This window comes from Pipistrellus kuhlii, unplaced genomic scaffold (assembly GCF_014108245.1).
Source record: "Pipistrellus kuhlii isolate mPipKuh1 unplaced genomic scaffold, mPipKuh1.p scaffold_m20_p_16, whole genome shotgun sequence".
Taxonomy (NCBI): Eukaryota; Metazoa; Chordata; class Mammalia; order Chiroptera; family Vespertilionidae; genus Pipistrellus; species Pipistrellus kuhlii.
Genome location: NW_023425471.1, coordinates 1,909,356 through 1,932,408, shown reverse-complemented (window position 1 = coordinate 1,932,408; position 23,053 = coordinate 1,909,356). Strand labels below are relative to the sequence as shown.

General features: G+C 40.6%; 1 protein-coding gene across 1 annotated transcript; it reads left to right on the top strand.

Annotated features, from left to right (window-relative positions):
- Nucleotides 1–13,930: 13,930 nt before the first annotated feature.
- LOC118720076 (pre-mRNA-splicing regulator WTAP-like) lies at nucleotides 13,931–15,116 on the top strand. The gene has a single exon (XM_036440033.2). It carries the CDS (start codon nucleotides 14,016–14,018, stop codon nucleotides 15,066–15,068), a length of 1,053 nt encoding a protein of 350 aa, XP_036295926.1. The 5' UTR covers nucleotides 13,931–14,015; the 3' UTR covers nucleotides 15,069–15,116.
- The last annotated feature ends 7,937 nt before the right edge of the window (nucleotides 15,117–23,053 follow it).

Sequence of the window (23,053 nt, the reverse complement as noted above, 5' to 3'; positions counted from 1 at the left end):
GTTGTCGGTCAACTCATGAGGAACCCATTTTCCAAACTTTTGGACTTTGCCAAGTGCACGCAATTGATTGGAAATTGTTTCTTTTGAACAATTTAAAGTTGTCGCAAGCTCTTGTTGGGTAATTTGAGGATTTTGCACCAAAAGAGCTTGAAGAGCTTCTTGATCAAAATTGGACACACGGCCTCGACCACTCTTGTCATCTAACAAAAAATTTCCCTCGCGAAATTTCTCAAACCAACGCTGGCATTTTCTGGCGCTAACTGCATCTTGACCAAGAGCACTACAGATGTTTTTTGCAGCCTCACTTGCTTTTCTTCCTAATTGGAACTCGTAAAGCATGCAGTGCCGAATATGCTCTTCATCCGCTATCTTCTTAGCCCTAGTTTTGCAACAAAAACCAAACCAAACACAAATTTTTCAGCAAAACTTCTTAATTGCACTTCACACGTTCTGTAGATACCACATGTTTGAAAGTTATGTCAATACAAGTCAACACCAAGCAAGATTTTAAACGAATGTTTAAAAACGACATTAATTATTACTAGACCCGATACATTTTTCTCTTGTAATCACTCTGCAAAGCCTTCACACTCAGATATGAGGCATGCATTATTAATTAAATGACAACATTGTTATAGCAGTAATTGAATTACTCCATAGCCCCTGCCTGCAGTAATTAATATCCATCAAAATAAAAGAGGAGGAATTGTGTTACCTTTATTGCAAATGATTCAGTTTCATGGGATTTTGATCAAATAAATAGAATCAAACTAACAAGTGGTTACATTAAATGAACGTCATCACCCTTATATTGCCCTTATTTGTTCCCAGACGTGACTGAACAGTGAGAGCCCACTTGATAGTCTACATATTTCTCATTAACAAACTCCCTCCTTCTCAATGTAAACCCAGGAATGTGACTCTGTTTTCAAACATCAGACTCTATTTAGCAGTTGTTTTGCACACACACACACACACACACACACACACACACACAAGAAAACAAAAAAACTTAAAAGTACATTAGGAACAACCAATTAAGTCTAAAAATGATTCTGCAGCCACTGTGCCAATTATAGACATAATCCAGGAGCAGTTTGTGTGTGAAAATACTCATAAAATCAGAATGGTGTCAGAGTCGGTCGATAGCTATCAATTTTGATTATTATAAAGCAAAACAGAAATGCAGGCAAGCGCTGAGCAGGGCAAAAAGGGAATCGAGGGGAAGTTTTCTCATGAATAGGCAAGCAGATTGTCTCATACACAGGTGCAGAATTGCATGCCGAAAAATCAGTAAAGAGAAGACAGATCACCCCCAAAATAAGAGCTTTCCACCCTGATGCTCCATCAATATTCAGAGCATCGTGAACCACAAATAAGTGATGCAATCTATTTTTGGAACAATGTTTATGAGAGCTGTGGACTTCAACAAAAACATAGACTACTTTTCTTCTTTACTTAAACTCACAAAGACAAAATCTGCCTTAACTGGAATCTCCCTATTTTTAGACACCATTCCTTCACTCCACTCCAGTGCATAAACACACATGCAACTGCAGCCAACACACCTCATAGCTGCCAGGTTGGCTAAAAGCAGCTTAGATGAACTTGTTCTAGCCCAGTGGTCGGCAAACTCATTAGTCAACAGAGCCAAATATCAACAGTACAACAATTGATATTTCTTTGGAGAGCCAAATTTTTTAAACTTAAACTTCTTCTAACACCGCTTTTTCAACATAGACTTGCCCAGGATGTGTTATTTTGTGGAAGAGCCACACTCAAGGAGCCAAAGAGCCCATGTGGCTTGTGAGCCGTAGTTTGCAAACACTGTTTAGTCTAAATAGCCTGAGGTAGTCTGTTTATGTCTGTTATGCTAGTTAAATTAGTAATAGTTCTATTGTCCCTCTCAAAATTCTCCTTACTTGATAGTTTCTTAACAAGTATTTTCTCTCTCAATACATAAATTACAGTCTACTAGACAGAAGAAGTCATGGATGGTACAATGCCTCTATTCTGAACTAAAGGCAAAAAAGCATTGTGGAGCTGAGGTGCTTCCATGAGTAAAACTTCTAGTAATAAAAGAAAGTTATCCCTAAAGAAAAACAAGTTCACACATACAAACAGCTCTTTAATTTCATCAAAGATAATAGGAAAATCAAACTCTAGAAGTATCAATTATGGAGCAATAGGATCAGATGGATGGAAGAATATTCTAGAAGTCAATAACCTAGCTTTGTCCTCAATATAATAGTATCCTATCTGGCTTTTACCTGCCTCAAAAGGATCTTCTAAGCAATCATCCATCAAGATGATAAAGTATTGAAAGAAGCTGGCTAAAGGAAGTGGTGGAGGCTCTATACCTAGAGATATACCAGAAGAAAATTAATAACCACCTCTCCTCAGCGCCATGGACATAAATCTTTTGGATCAGCTGATTTTTCAACTTACTTTCCAGTAATACAAATCTATGATTCATTAGAACTTTGCAATTGTCTGTAGACAACATGCTAATGCAAATGTTATGGCATTAAGTACATCCAGGGAAAAGGTGATCTTGTGTAGATGTATATTTGTAAATGGGCAAATTAGAAAAATAGTTTACAAGCTCAAACAATAAAATTATTTAAAAAAATTAATTCTAGTTACTCAAGAAAAATGTGTTCATGCGGAAAACCTGCAAAACATAGATATAGCAAGAAACTAAAATTACTCATTTCAACATGCTTAACATTTTAGCTTATATCTTACGTACAATTAGACAAATTATGATGAATGTATATACTCATGCAACCTCCAATCAAACCAAGAAGTACATTTCCGTCTTCCCCAGAAGTTCCCATATAAGTTCTTTGGTTAATCTCTTCCCATCCTGTCTCCCACCTCACCCTACCCTCTGAAATATGTCAGCCTGTTGCATGCTTAAATGTCTCTGGATCTATGTTATTCTGTTCATTAGATTCTACATATTAGTGAGATCATGTATACTTGTGGGACTACATCAAATTAAAAAGTTTCTGCACAGCAAAATAAACCAGCATCAAATGAAAAGGGAACCCATGCCCAATTGATGTGATTCAGTGATTGGGTGTTGACCCATGAATCAGAAGGTCACAGTTTGATTCCCAGTCAGGGCACATGCCTGGATAGCAGGCTCAATCCTCAATAGGGACCATACAAGGAGGCAACCAACTGATTATTCTCTCTCATCATTGATGTTTCCATCTCTCTCTCCCTCTTCCTTCCTCTCTCTGACATTAATTTTTTAATGAAAAGGAAATCCACTGCATGGGAGAACATATTTGCCAATGATACATCTAATAAGGGATTAATTTCCAAAATATATGAAGTACTCATGCAACTCAACAAACAGAAGACAAACAACCCAAATTTAAAAATTGGCAGAGGAACTGAATAGACAATTCTCCAAAGAGGACATACAAATGGCTATGGGAAACATGAAAAAATGTTCAATATCACTAATTATTAGGGAGATGCAAATTAAACAACAAGATACCACCTCATAGCTGCTAGAATGGCTACCATCAATAAATTATTGTAAGTAATATATTTGATAAATTATGCCATGGTACTTACACAGAGTTGTTTTAATAAGAATCATATTTTTAAAGGCAAAAGGCAGGTTTATCTTTATTTCAATCAAACATTTTCCTATGGCCACAAATGCTGATGATTGTCTACCACCCAGAGGTAAGGTAGCTGAATTGCAGGTGAGATAGTTGTTTTGTTTATGGATGAATAAAACATTTTTTAATTTGAATAATCAAATTGTGAGGAAAAGGAGACATCTGTCTGGTGGCCTCTAGTGTAACCTGTACTGTCTGAATTTTCCAGGCGTTTTGACAACCCTATAATTCTCAGCATTTTCCCAGCCTGCTTTGAGGAAGAGGTTTGATTTTTATGTACAAGAAGCAGGCTGGAATAAATAACAGAGATGAAAAGGATACAAATAACATGTTTCAGCCAAAGAATGAATATTCCAAATAGGCAATTAGTGACATTTGAAAAGCAGGAGTAATAAAAATGGATTGGAAATGAAGGCCATTATGGGAGAGGCAAGGACAACTTGTTGGTAAGCAAGACCCTCATCTCAGTAAAATTAGATGAAAGTTGGGTTCATCAATGCAATAATCCTCCATGAGTTATGAGAGAGAGAGAGAGAGAGAGAGAGAGAGAGAGAGAGAGAGAGAGAGAGAGAGAGAGAGAGAGATCTGAGACAGGTGTGGATAATGATGGAAGACAAACCTGGACATTAGACAGCAGCTCAATATAAGTGCTGCACTGCCATGAAATAGTTTGCATTGCTTCGGGGTACTTAAAAGTGATAGCCATGCCAAGACCGGTTTGGCTCAGTGGATAGAGCCTCGGCCTGCGGACTGAGAGGTCCTGGTTCGATTCCGGGCAAGGGCATGTACCTTGGTTATGGGCACATCCCCAGTAGGGGGTGTGCAAGAGGCAGCTGGTCGATGATTCTCTCTCATCGATGTTTCTAGCTCTCTACCCTCTCTCTTCCTCTCTGTAAAGAATCAATAATATATATATATGTGTGTGTGTGTGTGTGTGTGTGTGTGTGTGTGTGTGTGTGTGTGATAGCCATATGTAACTGAGAGAAGGAGCAGAGGGAAAGACCTCATACGTTTCCAGGAAGTTTCTGTGTGGATCTACAGTGTAAAGTGCTAGAGCTATCAAGTAAGGGTCTGAGAGTGCCTTCCTGAAAAGAAAGGAGTATGGCATTTAAGAAATGCTTGCTATGACTCAGGAGCTTCACTTTTTAAAAAAATATGTTTTATTGATTTTTTACAGAGCGGAAGGGAGAGGGATAGAAAGCTAAAAACATTGATGAGAGAGAAGCATTGATCAGCCACTTCCTGCACAGCCCCTACTAGGGATGTGCCCGCAACCAAGGTACATGCCCTTGCCTGGAATCGAACCTGGGACCTTTCAGTCCACAAGCCGACGCTCTATCCACTGAGCCAAACCAGTTTAGGCAAGCTTCACTTTTTTTCCCCCCACTCAATTTTCTTTCTAGAACAAATGCATTATATTTATAAAATTATGCTTAGCTATCATTTAAGCTCTTATTTATGTGCGATGCACAGAACTAAGCACTTTACAGACATTATCTCATTTTATCTTCACCACAACTCTTTAAGTAGGTATTATTATCCCCAATTTACATATAATACAAATATTGGCTAGAATTACCCTTCCTTTTGAGATATACAGGGGATCCCAAAAAATGTATACACACATTAACGGCTGAGAGCTCAATTAATGTTTCTTTCTTTTCAGATTTAACCCAATATACACACTTTGGCTGCCATTTTTAATTCCAATGGGTTAAATCTGAAAAGAAAGAAACATTAATTGAGCTCTCAGCTGTTAAAGTGTGTGTACATTTTTGGGACACCCTATATGGGTATTAACTTCTTGGTGTTATCTTCTACTTAATGAAAAAACAATGCTAGTTTCATGATTCCTAATATTTTTAGGGGCTTACCTTCTCATGCTTTCCTCTGCCTCTGTGCTCTTGCTTTTGCTAAATGAGTTTAGCTTAGTAATTGTCTGATCATCCCATCTACCTTTTCCAATCAGTTCTACTCTAAACATTGAGCCACTCCCTTATTTAATTCACACACCATCACTCTCACAGGCATACACATAAACACACAGAAATCCAACCAAGCCAGTTGTGCTTGGAGCAACTTTTATCAAAGATCTGGAAAGATAGAGAAGGTGTCCAACACAGTAACAGAAACAACTTGGAAGTAATATTAGCTCTCCCTGTTCCTAGAGTCCATCTGGCCACCCCAACATTCCATGTAGGCCCAGCCTCTCTTACTGGCTCTTCTTTCCATTCTCATTGGGGCCAACAATTAATGAATAGTTTCTTGAATGTTCTTATAGAAAATGCCCGGCCCTTCCTGTATTCTGCATTTCCTTTCCAGACCCTCCTCTGAGGCCTATATTTTCATAGCCAAATTATCCATCAAGGCATTTTCCCAAACAAAGAGAGTTCTCTCACTAAGATGACTTAGATATCAGCAAATAAGAAATACAGGTGAGGGAACCGAGGCCCGAAGAGATTTAGAAATTTGCCCCCAGGTTAAGAGTGTAGTAAGTGACAGAGTCCAGATTCATTCTCTAGAACTGCCCTGTCCAATACGGAAGCCACTCGTCTCATGTTGCTACTTAAATTTAAATTGTACTTAATTAAAATTAAATTAAATTAAATTAAAATGTCAGTTCCTCACTCTCACTACCCATATCTCAAGTGCTGAAGAGCTCACGTGGCTCGTGACTGTTGTACCGAGTAGCTCAGATTTAGAACAGTTCCATCATTCCAGAAAGTTCTATGGGACAGTGCTCTGCAGACTGTACCGTTCCCAGCCTTTGCCGTCTCTGGCCTAGCTGCCGCTTTGGAGAGGGTCACAGATTCATCTCATTCTTTTTATGTTGGACTGCCATCTGCTGTGCTATTTATAAATTCCAAGAAACACGGAGCATGGTTCCAAGTACAGAGTCTACAGAAAATCAGCTGAGTCTGTCTGTCATCGGGGTGAAGGCCACTTCTGTGCACAGGTGTCCAGCCCCTCAATGACGAAATCACCAGACCGTGCTCTTGCCATGCTCCTGCTGGCTGCGGAAAGCTGTGGAGACTGCTTATCTTCTGGAAACAGAAGCCTCGCTTCATAATCAAGGCTCTGGCCGCTCTGTGAACCTTCCAGAAAGAGCAGGTCTTTGGGGGAGGGTTGTGTTTCCAGCCCCTCACCCCTTTAGGTGATGAAGTCTCAGAGAAAGTGCCCTCAGCGGTGCTGTTCTGATAATGATGTGCCTACTCCCTCTGCGCCCGCCTACTCTGAGTCCCTTCCTCTGTTCTCTCAGTTCTCTTGAATTATCCACTTCAATTGCTCAAACTGCCACCATTTCTTCATTTGGAGCTTTGATAGCAAGAGCAATGATTCATCAGGATTAAGTGCCTTTATTTTTTTAAGAGATACAAATGTTGCCAACACATTTTTTGTTTTAATTCTCACCTGAGGATATTTTTTCCATTGCTTTTCAGATACAGTGGTAGAGAGGGAGGGAGGAAGAGAGAGAGAATGAGAGATGTGACACATTGAATGGTTGCCTCCCCCACGCGTGTCAGGGGTTGGGGAATGAACCCACAACCTAGGTACCTGCCCCTGACCAGGAATTGAATCTGTGACCCTTAGGTTCCTGGGCTGATGCTCTAACCATTGAGCAACACAAGCCAGGGATGGATTGAATGCATTGAAACCAGTGGTTCTCATCTTGGCTGCTCATTGCAATTACCTAGAGAGTTTGAGGAAAAGCCCGGTCCTCAGGCCCTCAGAAGATCAATGACAGAATCTTGAGGGATAGGTCCCAGGCATCCGCTTTATTAATAGTTCCCAAGTGGTTCTGCCCTGCAGCCGTGTGCTCTGGCACCGCTGAGTTGTGAGCAATGACTGTAGAAGTTCCCAAACCTGGATGGGCATGACCATTGCCCCGGAAGCTTTGTAAAAATACAAATTCCCAGGCTCCTCCCCCAGCAACCGAGTCACAATCTTAGAGCTTGGGCTCAAGCCACCTGTATTTTTCTAAAGAGGCACAAGAGAGTCCAAGACAAGACAGCTCTGCAAACACTTGCCTAGGGGCCATTGCTACTCTGTAGGGTCGGGGTCAAATGGTTCCATGTCAGTAGGCCTCTCTCTCCTACACTTTGCACCCTCTGACAGGCTTCCATCCCCCTCCACCCCGCTCCCCAGTCCCCTCCACCCCCCTTCTTGCCCTCCCACCCCCCGCCAGTACCCCACACCTGCAGTCCTGCTGGTCAAACACTCCCAGGGCCCCTCCTGCCTCCATCAGGTTGGGGTTTTATCTCTGCTTTCTAAAAGAAAACAGAAGGGGACAAACAAAAAGTTGACTCATAAAGATTAAAAATTATAAGAAGGAAACTGAAATGAAATTGGCATCTAGAAAATACTCAGAGAATCCCTTTGCAACGGCTCTTTCTGTATTTGCAATATAACTTTCTCCCTCAAGATTGGTTTTGCTCCTCCCTAGCACCCAGTCCATTTTGTAATGGAGTCCATAGTCCAGCATCCTGCCTTATGTGCAGGAAGTAGTCAATACATGTTTGAATATAAATGATTGTGCAGAAGCTTTCTTGTATTCATAATTTAACATCCATACTTTTTGTTTGTTTGTTTTTTAGGTCTGAGTAGTGTGTTGTTTTTTGACAGTCAAAAAACAAGTCCCTTTTGTAACAAGTTAGTTCAGTGGCATATCTGCATACAGAAGTGGTAGCGCAGAATTTAGGGAAATAATTTAAGTTAGCAGGAGATACACTGTGCAAGCTGTCTAATTAATGCATTGGGAATTAATGTCACTCGAATTTTAAATCAATTTTCTGAAGTGGAAGAGCCCACTGAAACTTTCCCCACATATTTGCATGAATTTTGCTCTTCAATGTATACAAATGAACCAGAAGACCAAAGAAAACAGAAGCAAATGTTAACATTTCTCCAAGGAGATATACATCTCCTTGAAGAAAAACCCCAACAGTTTCAGAGCACAGGGTCTTCTGGGCATTTAATAAATCTGCTTATAGGTGGTTTTTCTCAGACTGATCACTGGAACTAGTTCAGACCTGATAATGTCTCAAAAATGCTCATCCAGGCCCTAACTGGTTTGGCTCAGTGGCTAGAGCATTGGCCTAAGGACTCAAGGGTCCAGGTTTGATTCAAGTCAAGGACATGTACCTTGGTTGCGGGCACATCCCAAGTAGGGGGTGTGCAAGAGGCAGCTGATCAATGTTTCTCTCTCATCGATGTTTCTAACTCTCTATCCCTCTCTTTTCCTCTCTGTAAAAAATCAATAACATGTATTTTAAAAAAATATACTCATCAAGGAACCCTGTAGAAAGAGGCAATGATTATTGCCAGGAGGGAGAGTTTTCCTTCCTTCCTTTTGCTTATATTTTCTGGTGTTTTTTGTTGTTTTTTTTATACAATAAAAATCTATTTTAGGTAATAATAAATTTAAGTGTCCCATATCAATAGTATACGTTAGGAGTTTCATTTTTATTCAAGTAGAAATTAGAGAGGACCTTTCTATCTCTGTTTAAAGATGAATTAAGTGGCCAAGCTTGTGTTCATTACTAGGTTGAAATTCTCTTTATTGGGAACTTTCTGCCAGTTTAAACCTTTGATGATAAAAATTTTTCCATTAGAGAATATTTTTCTCTATCACACAACGGTTTCCAGTTGCATATTTCTTTATGCATCCTTCATGTATAAAGACCAAAGTGGGTCTTGAAAGTAGCTTAAGAAAATAATCCAAACATTAGAAAATCTGTATGCAGGAAAATCTATCTATAATTGTAAAAATTTGCAAACAAGTATTTCTAGGTAGAAAAATGGTCTAGCAAATTATAATATAGCCATTTGAAAGAATATTTTGAAGCCATTTGAAATATTATGAGAGATAGCAACCTGGAAATGCATATTAAGTAACCATATATATATATATATATATATATATATATATATATATATATATATATATATATATATAAACACCACAACAATATGCCCCTGGTGAGTATGGTTTTATTCACTAGGATGGTTAGGATAAAAAAGACAGGTAATAAAAAGTGTTGGTAAGGATGTGGAGAAATTTCAAAACTCATACACTACTGATGGGAATGTAAAATGGCATGACCTCCTCGGAAAGCATTCTGGCACTTCCTCCAAAGGTTATACACTTACCATATGATCCAGCAATCCCACTCCTATATATATACCCTCCACAACTGAAAACAGGTGTTCGAACAAATACTTGTCACAAACGTTCCTATTCACAGTAGCCCAAAGGTGGAAACAATCCAATGTCCATAATCTAATGAATAAAGAAAATGTGCTATATCCACACAATGGGTTATCATCCAGTCATAAAAAGGAATGAACTATTGCCTGGCTGGTGTGGCTCCATGGCTGAGTGTCAACTTATGAACCAGGAGGTTAAAGTTCAATTTCCGGTCGAGGCATATGCCCAGGTTGTGGGGTCCATCCCCAGCAGGCAGCATGCAGGAGGTAGCCAATTGATTCTCTCTCATCATTGATGTTTCTATCTCTCTCTCCCTCTCCCTTCCTCTCTTAAATCAATAAAAATACATTAAAAAAATGGATGAACTACTGATACATACTACAATGTGAATAAACTTTGAAAATATGATGCTAACTAAAAGAAGCCAGACACAAAAGACCTTATATTGAATTAATTCATTTATATGAAATGTCCAGAACAGGCAAATCTACAGAGACAAAAAATCTCTGGGGCTGGGAAGGGTTGGGGTAAATGGGGAGTGACTACTAATGGGTACAGGGTTTCTTTTGGGTGTGATGAAAATGTTCTAAAGTTGATTGTGGTGATGGTTGCACAACTCTGTGAATATACTAAAAACCATTGAATTATACACTGAGTGGCCAGATTATTATGATCTCTGAACGCATAATAATGTGGCCATCAGTATGTATATTGATATACATACTACCCTGTTTCCCCGAAAATAAGACAGTGTCTTATATTAATTTTTTTCTCCCAAAGTTGCGCTAGGTCTTATTTTCAGGGGATGTCTTATCTTTCCATGCGCTAGGTCTTATTTTCGGAGGATGTCATATTTTCGGGGAAACACGATATATATATATATATATATATATATATATATATATATATATATATATATATATATATATTAGGATTAGAGGCCTGGTGCATGAATTCGTGCATGAGTGGGGTCCGGCCAGCCTGGCCAGGGGGAAGGGACATGGGCAGTTGGCCAGCCTGCCTGCGGTCAAACTCCTGGTCGAGGGGACAATTTGCATATTAGCCTTTTATTATATAGGATATATACTGAGTGGCCAGATTATTATGTGTTCAGAGATCATAATAATCTGGCCATTCAGTGTATACTTTGAGAGGGTGAATTATATGCTATGTGAATTATATCCCAATAAAGTTGTTAAAAAAAAACACACCTAGTTATAAGCACACTATGACTAGAGAAAAGTATATGTATAGATAAAAAATTCAAATTTTACATATTTTAATATGATTATATAATTATAATGACAAGATTTAAAATGCATCCAATTAATTTAGAGCTATCAGTACTGGGATTTCCAAGCTATTTTTGTGAGTATCTCATATTGTCTTCATTAAGGATTTCACTTTATTTGCTTATAGCACTTGGTGACTCTCCCTAAAAAATAAATATAGTATTATAGATTAGAAAGGTGAGTGACAGGTGCACAGTAGATCTTCAATAAATATTAAACAAGTTGGTATTTCTTGGGCTATAATCTGAGCCCCCTTCTCCCTACACCCTCTCTCACTTTTATTCTGCTCCGGAACTTTGACTCCTTCTGCAATAATAATAATTCCCAAATGTATTTCCACCATGGAATTCTTTCCCAAGTTTCAGACTCCTGTAGTTAACAGTCCCTTGTTAATATTAAATATAAAAAGTTTATTAACGAGCTGTGTTCATTGCTATTAAGCCATCTTCCCTTAGAATCATCACTTACAAAAATATTTTTGACTTTTTAAAAATATTTTTATTGATTTCAGAGAGGAAGAGAGAGGGAAAGAGAGATAGAAACATCAATGATGAGACAGAATCATTGATTAGCTGTCTCCTGCACACCCCCTACTGGGGACAGAGCCTACAACCTGGGCATGTGCCTTGACGGGGAATCCAATTGTGACCTGCTGGTTCATAGGTCAAATGCTCAACCACTAAACCACACTGGTTGGGCTATTTTTTACTTTTTATTTGAGCCAATGCAAGCTTGTTTATTTGAATACTCCACCTCAAAACAAGTGTCAAGTTCTAGTAGTAAACCAGGAAAGGAATACGAAAGGTGGGAGAAGGAAATGGACAATGTCTGTAGGATTGTCTCCTCTGAATTTCCTCTTGGAATCCGAAGCAGATGCATTTTCAAAGATAGCTCCACCCTTGACCCCTCTCCTGCTCTTATCACCTAGTCATGAAATACTAACACTGAGATTGTTGAGAATAGGGTCAAACATGATCTCAAGGACCCTAACAAGAGGCTATATATGCTGCAGAATGGGAGAGAGATTTTGATGATAAATAGCTACGTTGCACTGTGTTAAGGTTCCACACGCATAACCCCATTTAAACCTCACATCAACTCCAAGGTGGATGCTAATAATAGCTACATTTTCAGATGGATTCAGGCTGGAATAATAAGTTACACAGCTAGGAAGTAGAGGAGCAAGAATTTGAATATATACAGTCAGAGTCCAGAGCCTCGCTGTTGATCAAGGTTCCTTCACCCCAGCACTAGTGTCATTTGGCACCAGATGAATGTGTGCTACCAAGACTGTTCTGTGCACTGTAGGATGTTTAGCAACATCACTGGCCTCTACTCACTATATGTCAAAAGCAACCGTAAGTGGTGACGATCAAAAATGTCTCCAACATTGCTAAATATCTCTTAGGGGGTAAAATCATCTATAATTGAGAATCACTGCTATAGATGGGGGACCTAGTTTAGAGGCTAAACAAATTGCCAATCAATACCAACTAGCAAATAGCCCAACCTGGACTCAACCTAGGATAACCTAATGCCATATATTATTCTATTGTATATTGATCCATATGACAGAGAAACCAAGAGCCAAAAGAAAAAAAGGAGTAAAAGAAAACAAATAAGATTATTCTTTTGGAATGATTTGCTTTTGTTTAAAGCAAAAGAAATGTAACAGAAATGGTTCCTCTATTTCTGTTAAAGAAATAGACCCTTTAAAATTATTAGAGTCCCTAATACATTTAAATTTAAGAGTAAACAGGGACATTATATAAAGCAGTGTTTCCCAGACTCAGGTACATATTAGAACCACCCAGTGAACTTTAAAAATACTGATAACTGAGTCCCAGCCCCAGGAAATTCTAGTGTAATTGGTCTAGGATGTGGCCTGGGTTTAGGGTTTTAAAAGCTCTCCAAGTGTCGCTAGTATGAATCCAAAGCTAAGAACCTTAGCTATAAACAATTAAACTAGCCTTATAAATTATATATTAAATTATTGCATTTGTTTAGCTAAATAGCAAACCAAATGGTTACCTAATAAACTTAGTAGATACATCATTCTCAACAGTCATTGAGCTAATGATAATCAAATTTGTATATGTTCATAGCATTGTATAGCCAGAATGGAAAGTATTCTCTAGTTCCTAATCTTTGGTCCATCTTGTCTGCCATCGTCATTGGCAGTAGAACATGAGCAAAAACGATGGCTTGAAATGGTTTCAGGGCTCTCAACACTTTCTTTTGGATTATTACTTCAATATGTTTGAATAAGTGGTTTCTCTAAAAGTTAACCTTGTCCCTACTACCATGAATAATCTAGCATTCAATTGCATCCCTTTCTAATATGTGATTCATTCAGATGACCATAGGACATGGTAGGTGTCTATTAAGAGAGCATTCAAACGATGGGAAAGATAGCCACGTTCTCAACTAGCTTTCTTTCAAAATGACCAGCGACACGTGTGTAATATGGACACCACACTGCTGTTCACTCCACATACACTCCCTCTCCTTCCCTGAACAGTCTACATACACCTGCATGTGAGGAGCCCAACTGTGGGCCTTCTGATCATGGTTCCAATGCCAACGGCCACTTGTAATCACAATGAACTACAACGTTTCCAAGGGACCCACGAAGGGGCGGGGGCGGGGGTCTCCCTCTGGAGGAAGAACCAGAAGGGGGTGGGACAATGGTGCCTTACTTCCTCCCTAGGCGCCATTTTGCGGCTTCAAGACCCACAAATAAAGGGGAGCATCAGACCAGCCCGGCAGTTGCAGGAACCATTGGGCCACGTGGGTGGCGATCGGGCGGCGTGGCCTCAGCCGACGGGACTGTGCCGCGGTTGTGGGACCGCCATCTGCAGAGGACTCGAGATGACCACCGAGGAACCTCTTCCCAAAAAGGTTCGCCTGAGTGAGACAGACTTTAAAGTCATGGCCCGAGATGAGTTAATTTTAAGATGGAAACAGTATGAGGCTTACGTGCAAGCTTTGGAGGACAAGTACACAGAGTTGAACTCCAACATAACCGGCTTGAGGGAGTCAGGGGAGAAACTGAGGCAGCAGCAGCAAGCGTCTGCATACAGAAAAGACATCCTGGTCATGCGCCTGGCAACCAATGAGCAAGAGATAGAGGAGTATTATGCTCAGATCCAGCACCTCCAGCAGCCCGGTGCTGGCCAGCTGGCATCAGCCCTGGCAGACCCCGCCATCAACTTCTTCTTCCTCAAAATGAAAGATGAGCTGGAAAACACCAAAACCAAACTGGGAGAAACCCAGGATGAACTGAGCGCCTGGAAGTTCACTCCGGCCAGCCAGACAGGCAAAGACCTGATGGCGAGATGCCGCATGCTCATCCAGGAAAATCAGAAGCTGGGAAGACAGGTGAACCAGGAACTCATTGCACAGCTGGAAGCAGAGCTGGCTCTCCAGAAGAAATACAGCGAGGAGCTTAAGAGCAGCTCGGATGAACTGAGTGACTTCATCGTTCAACTGGAGGAAGAAGTGGAGGACATGCAGAGTACCATTCTGGTTCTTCAGCAGCAACTGAAGGAGACTCACCAGCAGCTGGCTCAGTACCAAGAGCAGCAGCCTCCAGCCCCAGCCCCAAGCACCAGCAGGGCAACGCCTGAACCTGAGGGACAGGCAGAGGCCCCAGGTAAAGACTGCAGTCCGCTGGCCAATGGGTCAAGCCATGGCAGTTCCTCCCCGCTGAGGACACCTGGGTCTGGATGTCACAGGGAGGGGGACATAACCGAAGATGGCTTTCCTTCTTCTCCAGGGACCAGTAATAAGGACTCCCCCAGCTCAGAGGGACATGAAAAAGGAGTCTCTCCCACGGGTAGTGAAAACGCTCCCACACCACAAATGACAGACTCCAATCATGACCCTCCAGAGGAGAAAACAGTGAGTAGGAAAGGTAACTGAACTGTTGGTTGCTGCCATGTTCAGAATGGCTTGGACTCAAGTGTAAATGTACAGTATTCAGTTTTATATTTTTCCAGCAACTTTTTATACAGGGCCATTTAATTGGGAAGAGGAAGCTATCCTGAAAATTAATGCATACTTTTGTCACGATTTGCCTTTTGTGTGTGTGTGTTCCTTTTTCTTCTTCTCCTTCTCCTTCTCCTTCTTCTTAACTTTGGAAATTCTAACATCTAATTACTTTGTTGCTAAAATGTCATTTAGGGTCAGGTTATTTTTATAAGAGTTTATGTGCTGTTATACATGGAAATCTTTCCTTAAAGTATAACGCTATGGTATCCGTATAAACCTGTGTCTATCTAGAATCTGTGGTGTGTAGGGCATTCATACACATGCTTTTCCTATGTTTATGCACCATTCAGACTTGTGAGTTGATGTGGTTTTATGATTGCCAAGTTTCTCAGTGCGGTAGTTTTTACTAAGGGTTGTTGATGGAGTCCTGTAGTAGTTTCAATGTTAGATACAGTTTCTCTCCCCCCCGCCCCCCATGCATCTGTGCTTTTATATTTAGGTGACTGAATGTTTGAGAAAGTTGTGTGCATTGTTATTCATTTTTTATGAACTGTTGTATCCTGTTCATGCACGTTGTTCTGTGACTCCAGTATTTATTCCCTGTACTGACCAAAATTAAAGATTTTTCTTGTTAAAAACACTGTCTAGCGGCTTGCATTGATTCTTAGAAGATGGCTATTTCTCATACATGAATCTAAGGGTAGGCCGCTTCTCACACACTGATCCATGGAACCTGTAAGGTTTTTTTTCAGAATTAAACAAAAGAAACCAAAAAAATATGTCCCATTATAAGCTGTCTTTCAATCACTGCTCTGAAGATTAAGGGGTAGATTTGCTTTATTTTCTTTTAGAGTTATTACCCATTTTGTTGATTACTTTTTGGAGTAAGAAGGCTGGAAAGTATAAAAACTTTTCCTAAGCCCTGGAAGTACATAAATACCTTCAAGGGTAGGGTGGAGTTCAATAAGTTATGGAAGAAATGCTCTTCAAAAAAGTGCCCTTACATCTATAGTGGATAACATTGAATTTGAATCTTACTTTAGACACCAGAACTAAAAGAAAATAGCACTGACCCTGGGTTCTGAGTTTACTTAACATCTGGATTCCCAGAGAGTTATGTGTTATTTAATTTAATTACATTTAATTCTATTTTAATTGCACAAACGGTCCACTTTACTCTTGCAGTTAATCCTTTTATTAAAAAAAAAATAAATAAGGGTAGGGTCCTGGCCCGCATGACTCAATGGTAGAGCATCAGCCCACACACTAAAGGGTCACAAGTTCAGTTCCCAGTCAAGGGCATGTACCTGGATTGCAGATTTGTTCCCTGCCCCAGTCGGAGTGCATGCGGGAGGCAACTAGTTGATGTGTCTCTCTCACATCAGTGTTTTTCTCTCCCCACCCTCCCTTCCACTCTTTCTAAAAATCAATGGGAAAATATCCTTCGGTAAGGATTAAGAGGGGAAAAATGAGGGTAGGGAACATAAACGCCTACTTCTTTTGAGTCTCCATTGCATCTAGCAACCTGATTATATGTTTAAAACATGTCCTGTATGTTTAAAAGATGTGCTATTTATCGGTTGGCTAAGGGAAATGAACCTTGCAATGCATACATTATTAGTCCCTAATTTGTTTGGTATAATTTCTGCTTATCCTTGTCCAGTAGCTCCTTTCTAAACTACAATAGGAAGACATTTGGACCGGGATGAATGGAAAGGATGGAGTGACAAGGAAAAAGGATGGAGCAGACGCAGGCATGAGGTTTTTGATGACTATTGATTGCTTGGCTCTGCTTTCAGTTTCCATTGATTTGTTGAGGTCTACTGGATTTACTACTACGAGAGCCAGCATTTTATTTTGCCTGTAGCCAAGGTAGCTTGTACATAGATAGGTCATTTCCCTGAGACCTCCACATAGCCAGGAAACAGCCAGGAGCTAAGAAATAAGTCAAAACACCTCTGAGCAACCAAAATAGATATGGTCCTTTCCCCACTGTCCAAACACTTCCAAAAGCCCCGTGGAGCTCTCTGAACAACATAATTCTAGTAAACTCAATTGTGTGATTTTCTAGCAAGGCATATTAGCAGCAGCAAATTTGTTAGGAGGTTAGAAAAAAAGTAAGGCTGCCAAAGGTCTGGGACACTGGCAACCACAAAAATAATGCCTAAGAGACTACAAGAAAGGAAAAAAAACAACAAAAAAAGAAAACCTATAAAAAAAAAGATTCAAGGAATCAAAACTCAGAGGAGGTTTGATCATGCCTTGTAGAGGCAAATAACCCTGTTAAGTTCAGGGCTGGGGAGCGTCCAGCCGCAGGCTGGATAAAACCCACAAAATCATTTAGTCCGGCCCTCAAGGCATTAGGGGTGAGTTAATGAACTGTTTAACCAACTAATTTTTGAGTTGACAATTTTGTATGGCCCACAGATGATGTTATAAATATCCAAATAGCTCTTGGCAGAAAAAAGGGTCCCCACTCCTGCGACAGTTGAACTGCACATGAGGACATCACTGTACGCTGCGTGGAAGAGAAATTGATAGTCATCATGGCAAGCCTGTGATAGGAAAGAGTGAGATATGCCCAGGAAACTGCTGGAGGAAAACAGGAAAGTATGTAATGCGAAGAAAGAATTCTAGCCAAAATGGTTTCGCTGCTCTTGTTTTGTGTGTTTCAATGAGTAAAGATCAGAAAGGAAAAAAAAATTGATCTCTTCATGTTTAATATTTTAATCAGTTAAAAATGTTAACAAAAAAAGCATATTCTTATTTAAATGGCATAGTTAAGTAAGCCATTTAAATATTGTTTTTCAAACCAAGTATGAAAATCTTTTTAGAAGTGTCGTGTTTTGCAAGTATCGTTATAACAGCAATAATGTGATTTCGGAAGGAGAGATACAGAAAGAGATACAGAAAGACAGAGACTGCTAACTCTCTGGCATGTCAGCGGTTATTACCATTCCATCTTTCTTGCCTTTCTTTCCCCGCCACATATGCTTTCAATTTTTACATACTTATTAACATGAAACGTAATTCATTTTGCTTTCACTTGACTTACCACTCATCAGATTTACTTACCATGTGCCTCTGTAATAATCATAGTTTTAATGTTTATGACTGCCATGTTCCTAGATTGCTTCCAATTTCGCTAATTATCCAGAAGTAATACTGTCATAAATAAACATCTACACATAGGTAGCTATTATGTCCTTTTGTCGTTTTGAACTATTGTCAAAGGATGAATTCCCAACAATGAAATTAGAAATGTACTTAAAGTAAGAAACGTATCCGAAGATTGACAAGCTTTACCAGGTTGTGGTAAAAATAAGTTCTGCATACTAATCAAATCCCTTCTCCTCAGATTAGCAGAAATCAAATTCCTGGACACCTCTTCCCCCCACTCCTCTGAATTGCCCCCAAACCTGGAGATTCTTTCAAATTCTGCACAGAAGACTAGAGACTGACCACCATCCAGTGGGCACTTCATGACATTGCTTCAGTTAATTCTGTGCTGTGACACACATGACCCCAGGCATCTGATGGGCACTGTCCATGGCTCTTACACTGTGAGCACACGTCACCCATGTATGAAGAGGGCCCAGTGGGCATCACCATCCCTCTGGTAACAGATGAAAGCAGAGATGCTCTGAGAAGTGGTTACTTGACTAAAGTGGCACAATCAGTAAGACACAAAGCCAGATCTTTCATTCCCTAGAACAGGTTTTAGTCCATTTCACCAGATGAGCTCATTATGTGCACTATCCATGCCAATCAAAATCTGAAAACAATGGGAGAGCACCATGAACCTGATTTTCACAAAACTATGAGGGGAATACTGTGCAGTATAGGAAGCTATATTTTTCTATCCTGCCCTATCAAATACCTCAAGAGATGAGAATACATACCATAAGTGAAACTGGGCTCTAAAATAGCCTTACACATAGGTCTCACAGGATTTTAGGCAGTTGAAATTAACAGTATTATTTAGAGATTAATTTAATCCTGAGCTTTTGAAGATAGAACATTAAAAAATGTGAAAATAGAGTTGCAAATGCAGTCTACAAACAACACATTATTAAACTTCAGATGTATAATAATGCCCATTTTCATGTGATAACCCATGCACTAGCGTAGGGCTGTGAGATTATGCAATTGTATTTGCTTTTAAAAGTTATTTCTCCATCTATAACTACGTGCAGCTATGCCCTCTGCTGGATGGAAATGGATGCTATCTTAGGGAGCTACACAAGGAAAAAATATAGTGCGTTATCACATTTATTTAAGGAGAAATTTTCATTATTTGAATTCTCAGTAGTATTTCATAAATTAGTTGAATCCATCCCACACCAAATCCTCTAGTCTTTCTTTATAAATTAGTGCTAAAGAATCTCATCTACTGAAAATTCAAAACACTGTTAAAGATTAGCTTAGTACTGTTTATCAGCTCATAGTGACTTGTTACTTCCAAAAAGAAAAATTACTCATAATTTAATATAACAATATAAACATAGATGAATCTTTGTGGAGTTTCCCACATCTCAAGAAGCCTTTCTTCATAGTATTTAAGTTTGCCAATAGCCAAATAACCAGTTATTGTCCCTTTTAATTCCACTGTCGTTTAACCAGTGTTTATTCCCATGTGGTATGCTATGTTTCAATGACACAGAACCACATGAGGCACATCCAATCCTCAGGGGTTTTATCAATGAGTGCAAGATGCTGAGAAGCAAATGAACAATTCTGGCGTAGCATGTGTATTGAACCTGGGATGGCCCAGAACCCCCTTCAATGAAGGACTTGTCCTCCAGCCTCAGAGAGCCACCTCACCCAACACCATGCTCCCTTTCAGAGGCCATGTTCAGTGACTTCTCCAGATGAGGGAGAACGGCCCTGACATAACCTATAACAATGCAAAAGGGCCATTTTAGCTCCTGAGATGCCTGTGGAATCTACAAAGACCCTTGTTAGGCCACATCAAAATTCAACTCTTCTCTCTATCCCACGACTTCCCAAATGGGGGCAATCCCCCCCCCTCCAATATTTGGCAATGTGGAAACATGTTTAGTTGTCACTGTGAAGAGGAGAGGTGTGTGTCTATCATTGAATCAGCTTTCTGGGGAGCAGTTATAATCAGATCCACAACAAGAAACCACTTGATTTTTATATGTGTGTGTATAAGGTGGTATATGTGTGTTTAAATGTAATAGCACACAACAAACTTGGGATGACATACACTAAATATAAAGAGTGGTTATTTTAAAGTAATGGGAGTCTCCTTGTTTTCCTTTGTGCTTAAGTGCCTGTGTTTTCCAAGATTTGTGTTTTTCTTCTTGTGTTTTGTTCTGTGCTTGACACGCATGTTACTTTTGCAGTTTGGGGAGGGGAAATGAGGTAACTGCAAGCAAAGAGGACATGGTCAATAGTATCAAACACTGCAGAGAGGCCAGGTAAGACTAGATAGTGGATAGAAAGAAGCCAGCAGAGAGCCTGGGTGAGACAGCTGTGTTGTAGCAGATGTGCTAGAAGAGAAATGGCAGTGGACTGAGAGAAAAGAAGGGGAGAGAATCACAGGAGGCCACTTTTTACAGAAGTAGGGCCACAGAGAAAGGTTGAAAAATAGGACAGTAAGGGGTGGGAGATGAAAAATCAAAAACTATTGCAAATATCAGAAAGCCTGAGCAAGGCTGATGCAAAGGGGGGGGGGGGAGACAGAGAGAGAGAAAGAGAGAGAGAGAGAGAGAGAGAGAGAGAGAGAGAGAGAGAGAGAGAGAGAGAAGAGAGAAGAGAGAACATAATTGAAGAGGTGTGAGACCATGGGTTTGTATGCAAAGAATACAAGAATGGATTGGCCTAGGCAGAAACCAAGACACCTCTTAGTCTAAGGCAGTGGTCAGCAAACTCATTAGTCAACAGAGCCAAATATCCACAATACAACGATTGGCATTTCTTTGGAGAGCCACATTTTTTAAACTTAAACTGCTTCTAACACCACTTCTTCAAAATAGACTCACCCAGGCCCTGGTATTTTGTGGAAGAGCCACACTCAGGGGGCCAAAGAGCTGCATGTGGCTTGTGAGCCACAGTTTGCCGACCACAGTTCTAAGGCAAGAGGCACGGTGAGTGGAGCTCAGGCATTTTGAAGTGATCAAATCCGCACATGGCCGTCTTTATTTTTCAGTCGGAGGTGAGGCCATCACCTGAAATAGAGCATCTGCTGCTGGGACAGGAGCTCTCCAGGAAGGCAAACTGAAGGGAAATTGGAGAGGCCTGAAGGGGCTTATGGGGTGGGGGAGTACCCCTAGGAAATTGGCATTTCCTTTCCTCAGTTTCAAAGTAACATCTCAGGAGTGTCAGCACCATCTCCATGGCTGAGGCAAGGGGACTGGCTCCCAACCAATTTCCCCACACCCAGGTAGCAGAGGAGGGGTCTAAAAAGCCCCATAAAGCCCTAACCGGTGTGGCTCAGTGGATAGAGCATCAACCTGCCGACTGAGGGGTCTGGGGTTCTATTCCGGTCAAGGGCATGTACCTTGGTTGCGGGCACATCCCCAGTAGGGGCTGTGCAGGAGGCAGCTGATCGATGATTCTCTCTCATCAATGTTTCTAACTCTCTATCCCTCTTCCTTCCTCTTTGTAAAAACTCAATCAAATATATTTTAAAAACAGAGATAGTGGGGAAGGGCACGTAATAAGAATAGAGCCACAGTTGTTTGATAATCATCCACCTTACTGAAATATGGTAGCAATTATACTTGGGTAAAAACTACTGTTTGAATTTTAACCCTACTATTCTGACTTCGACCTTCACTTACTTGCTTTGTTCATCGAGCAATGGGCTTAGGGAGGATGAGTTCAAGTTCTGGGCAAGGTTACAGGCACAACTTTCTTTTTCATTAAAGAGCCAGCCCTATGTACACTTAGTGGTTATCTCAATGCTGGCCTCGAAAACAATGCTGTTCTATCCAATTAAAAGAATGCACCTGACATGGTATTAAGATTGTGTGCATATCTGGTCTCTGGCCTGCAAGGTCAGACAGCTAAGTTTCTCTTCATCGTTCTTCAAACGGGCTAAAGCAAACTAGAAAGCAACATTTTATCTAGGAAGAACAGCAGAAAATTCCAAACAACAGTTTGTTGCAGAATGGGGGTTTTCCTTCTCAGAACCTTTAAAAATAACTACCTGCCCCCAAAGCCTCGCAGTCGTTTGGAGTCCGCCTGCGTGTGGTACTCTTGCGCCTGCCCTGGCCAGTTCAATAAATCCTTGTTTGCTTTTTTAAAATAAATTATCAGCCTCCGGTGGTCTTATTTTGAACCCAGGGTTCGACCTCACAACACTTACTAGTTACTGATGAGAAGTGTCCTTACAGACCCTGCGAAGCTGGAGGAGAAACAAGGCTGTAAAAAGATACTAGTAAGCTGCCTGGATGGGTCCATGACTCAGAAAAGAAATACATTTTGAGAACAGACCAAGGACAGGACAGCTCTGATTGGTTGCTGTGCCGGACCACTGCCCCCCGCTGGCTGTTTTTCTCAGGAAGGCTGGCCATTCTGTATCCCCCAGGCTGAGCCATTTGTAACATCATAGATTAGCTACCTTGTTAAGGGATTTAGAGATCCTGCAGGCCTGACTACAGACCCTATCCCCCCCTTTCCACGTGACACTTGCAGCTCGCAGAGGCTGGTAGCTATCTTCTGCCTCCTGTGCATATAACCAGCCAACTGGTGAGGGGCAAAGGGCGGGGCTCACAGCAGAATTTCCAGGGTGACCACTGCTCCCCCACACAGCCAGCATTATTGGAATAAACGCTCATATGATTCAACCCTGTCTCTGCTGAATTTGGCTCAAGTAGCGACAGGTGGCCTGGGACTTATTGTGTCGTTTCAAAAGTAAAAAGACCCTTTAATTTAAATCTTATGTT

Coding starts and splice junctions, on each gene's coding strand:
- LOC118720076 (XM_036440033.2), top strand. CDS start 14,016: ATGACCACCGAGGAACCTCTTCCCAAAAAGGTTCGCCTGAGTGAGACA.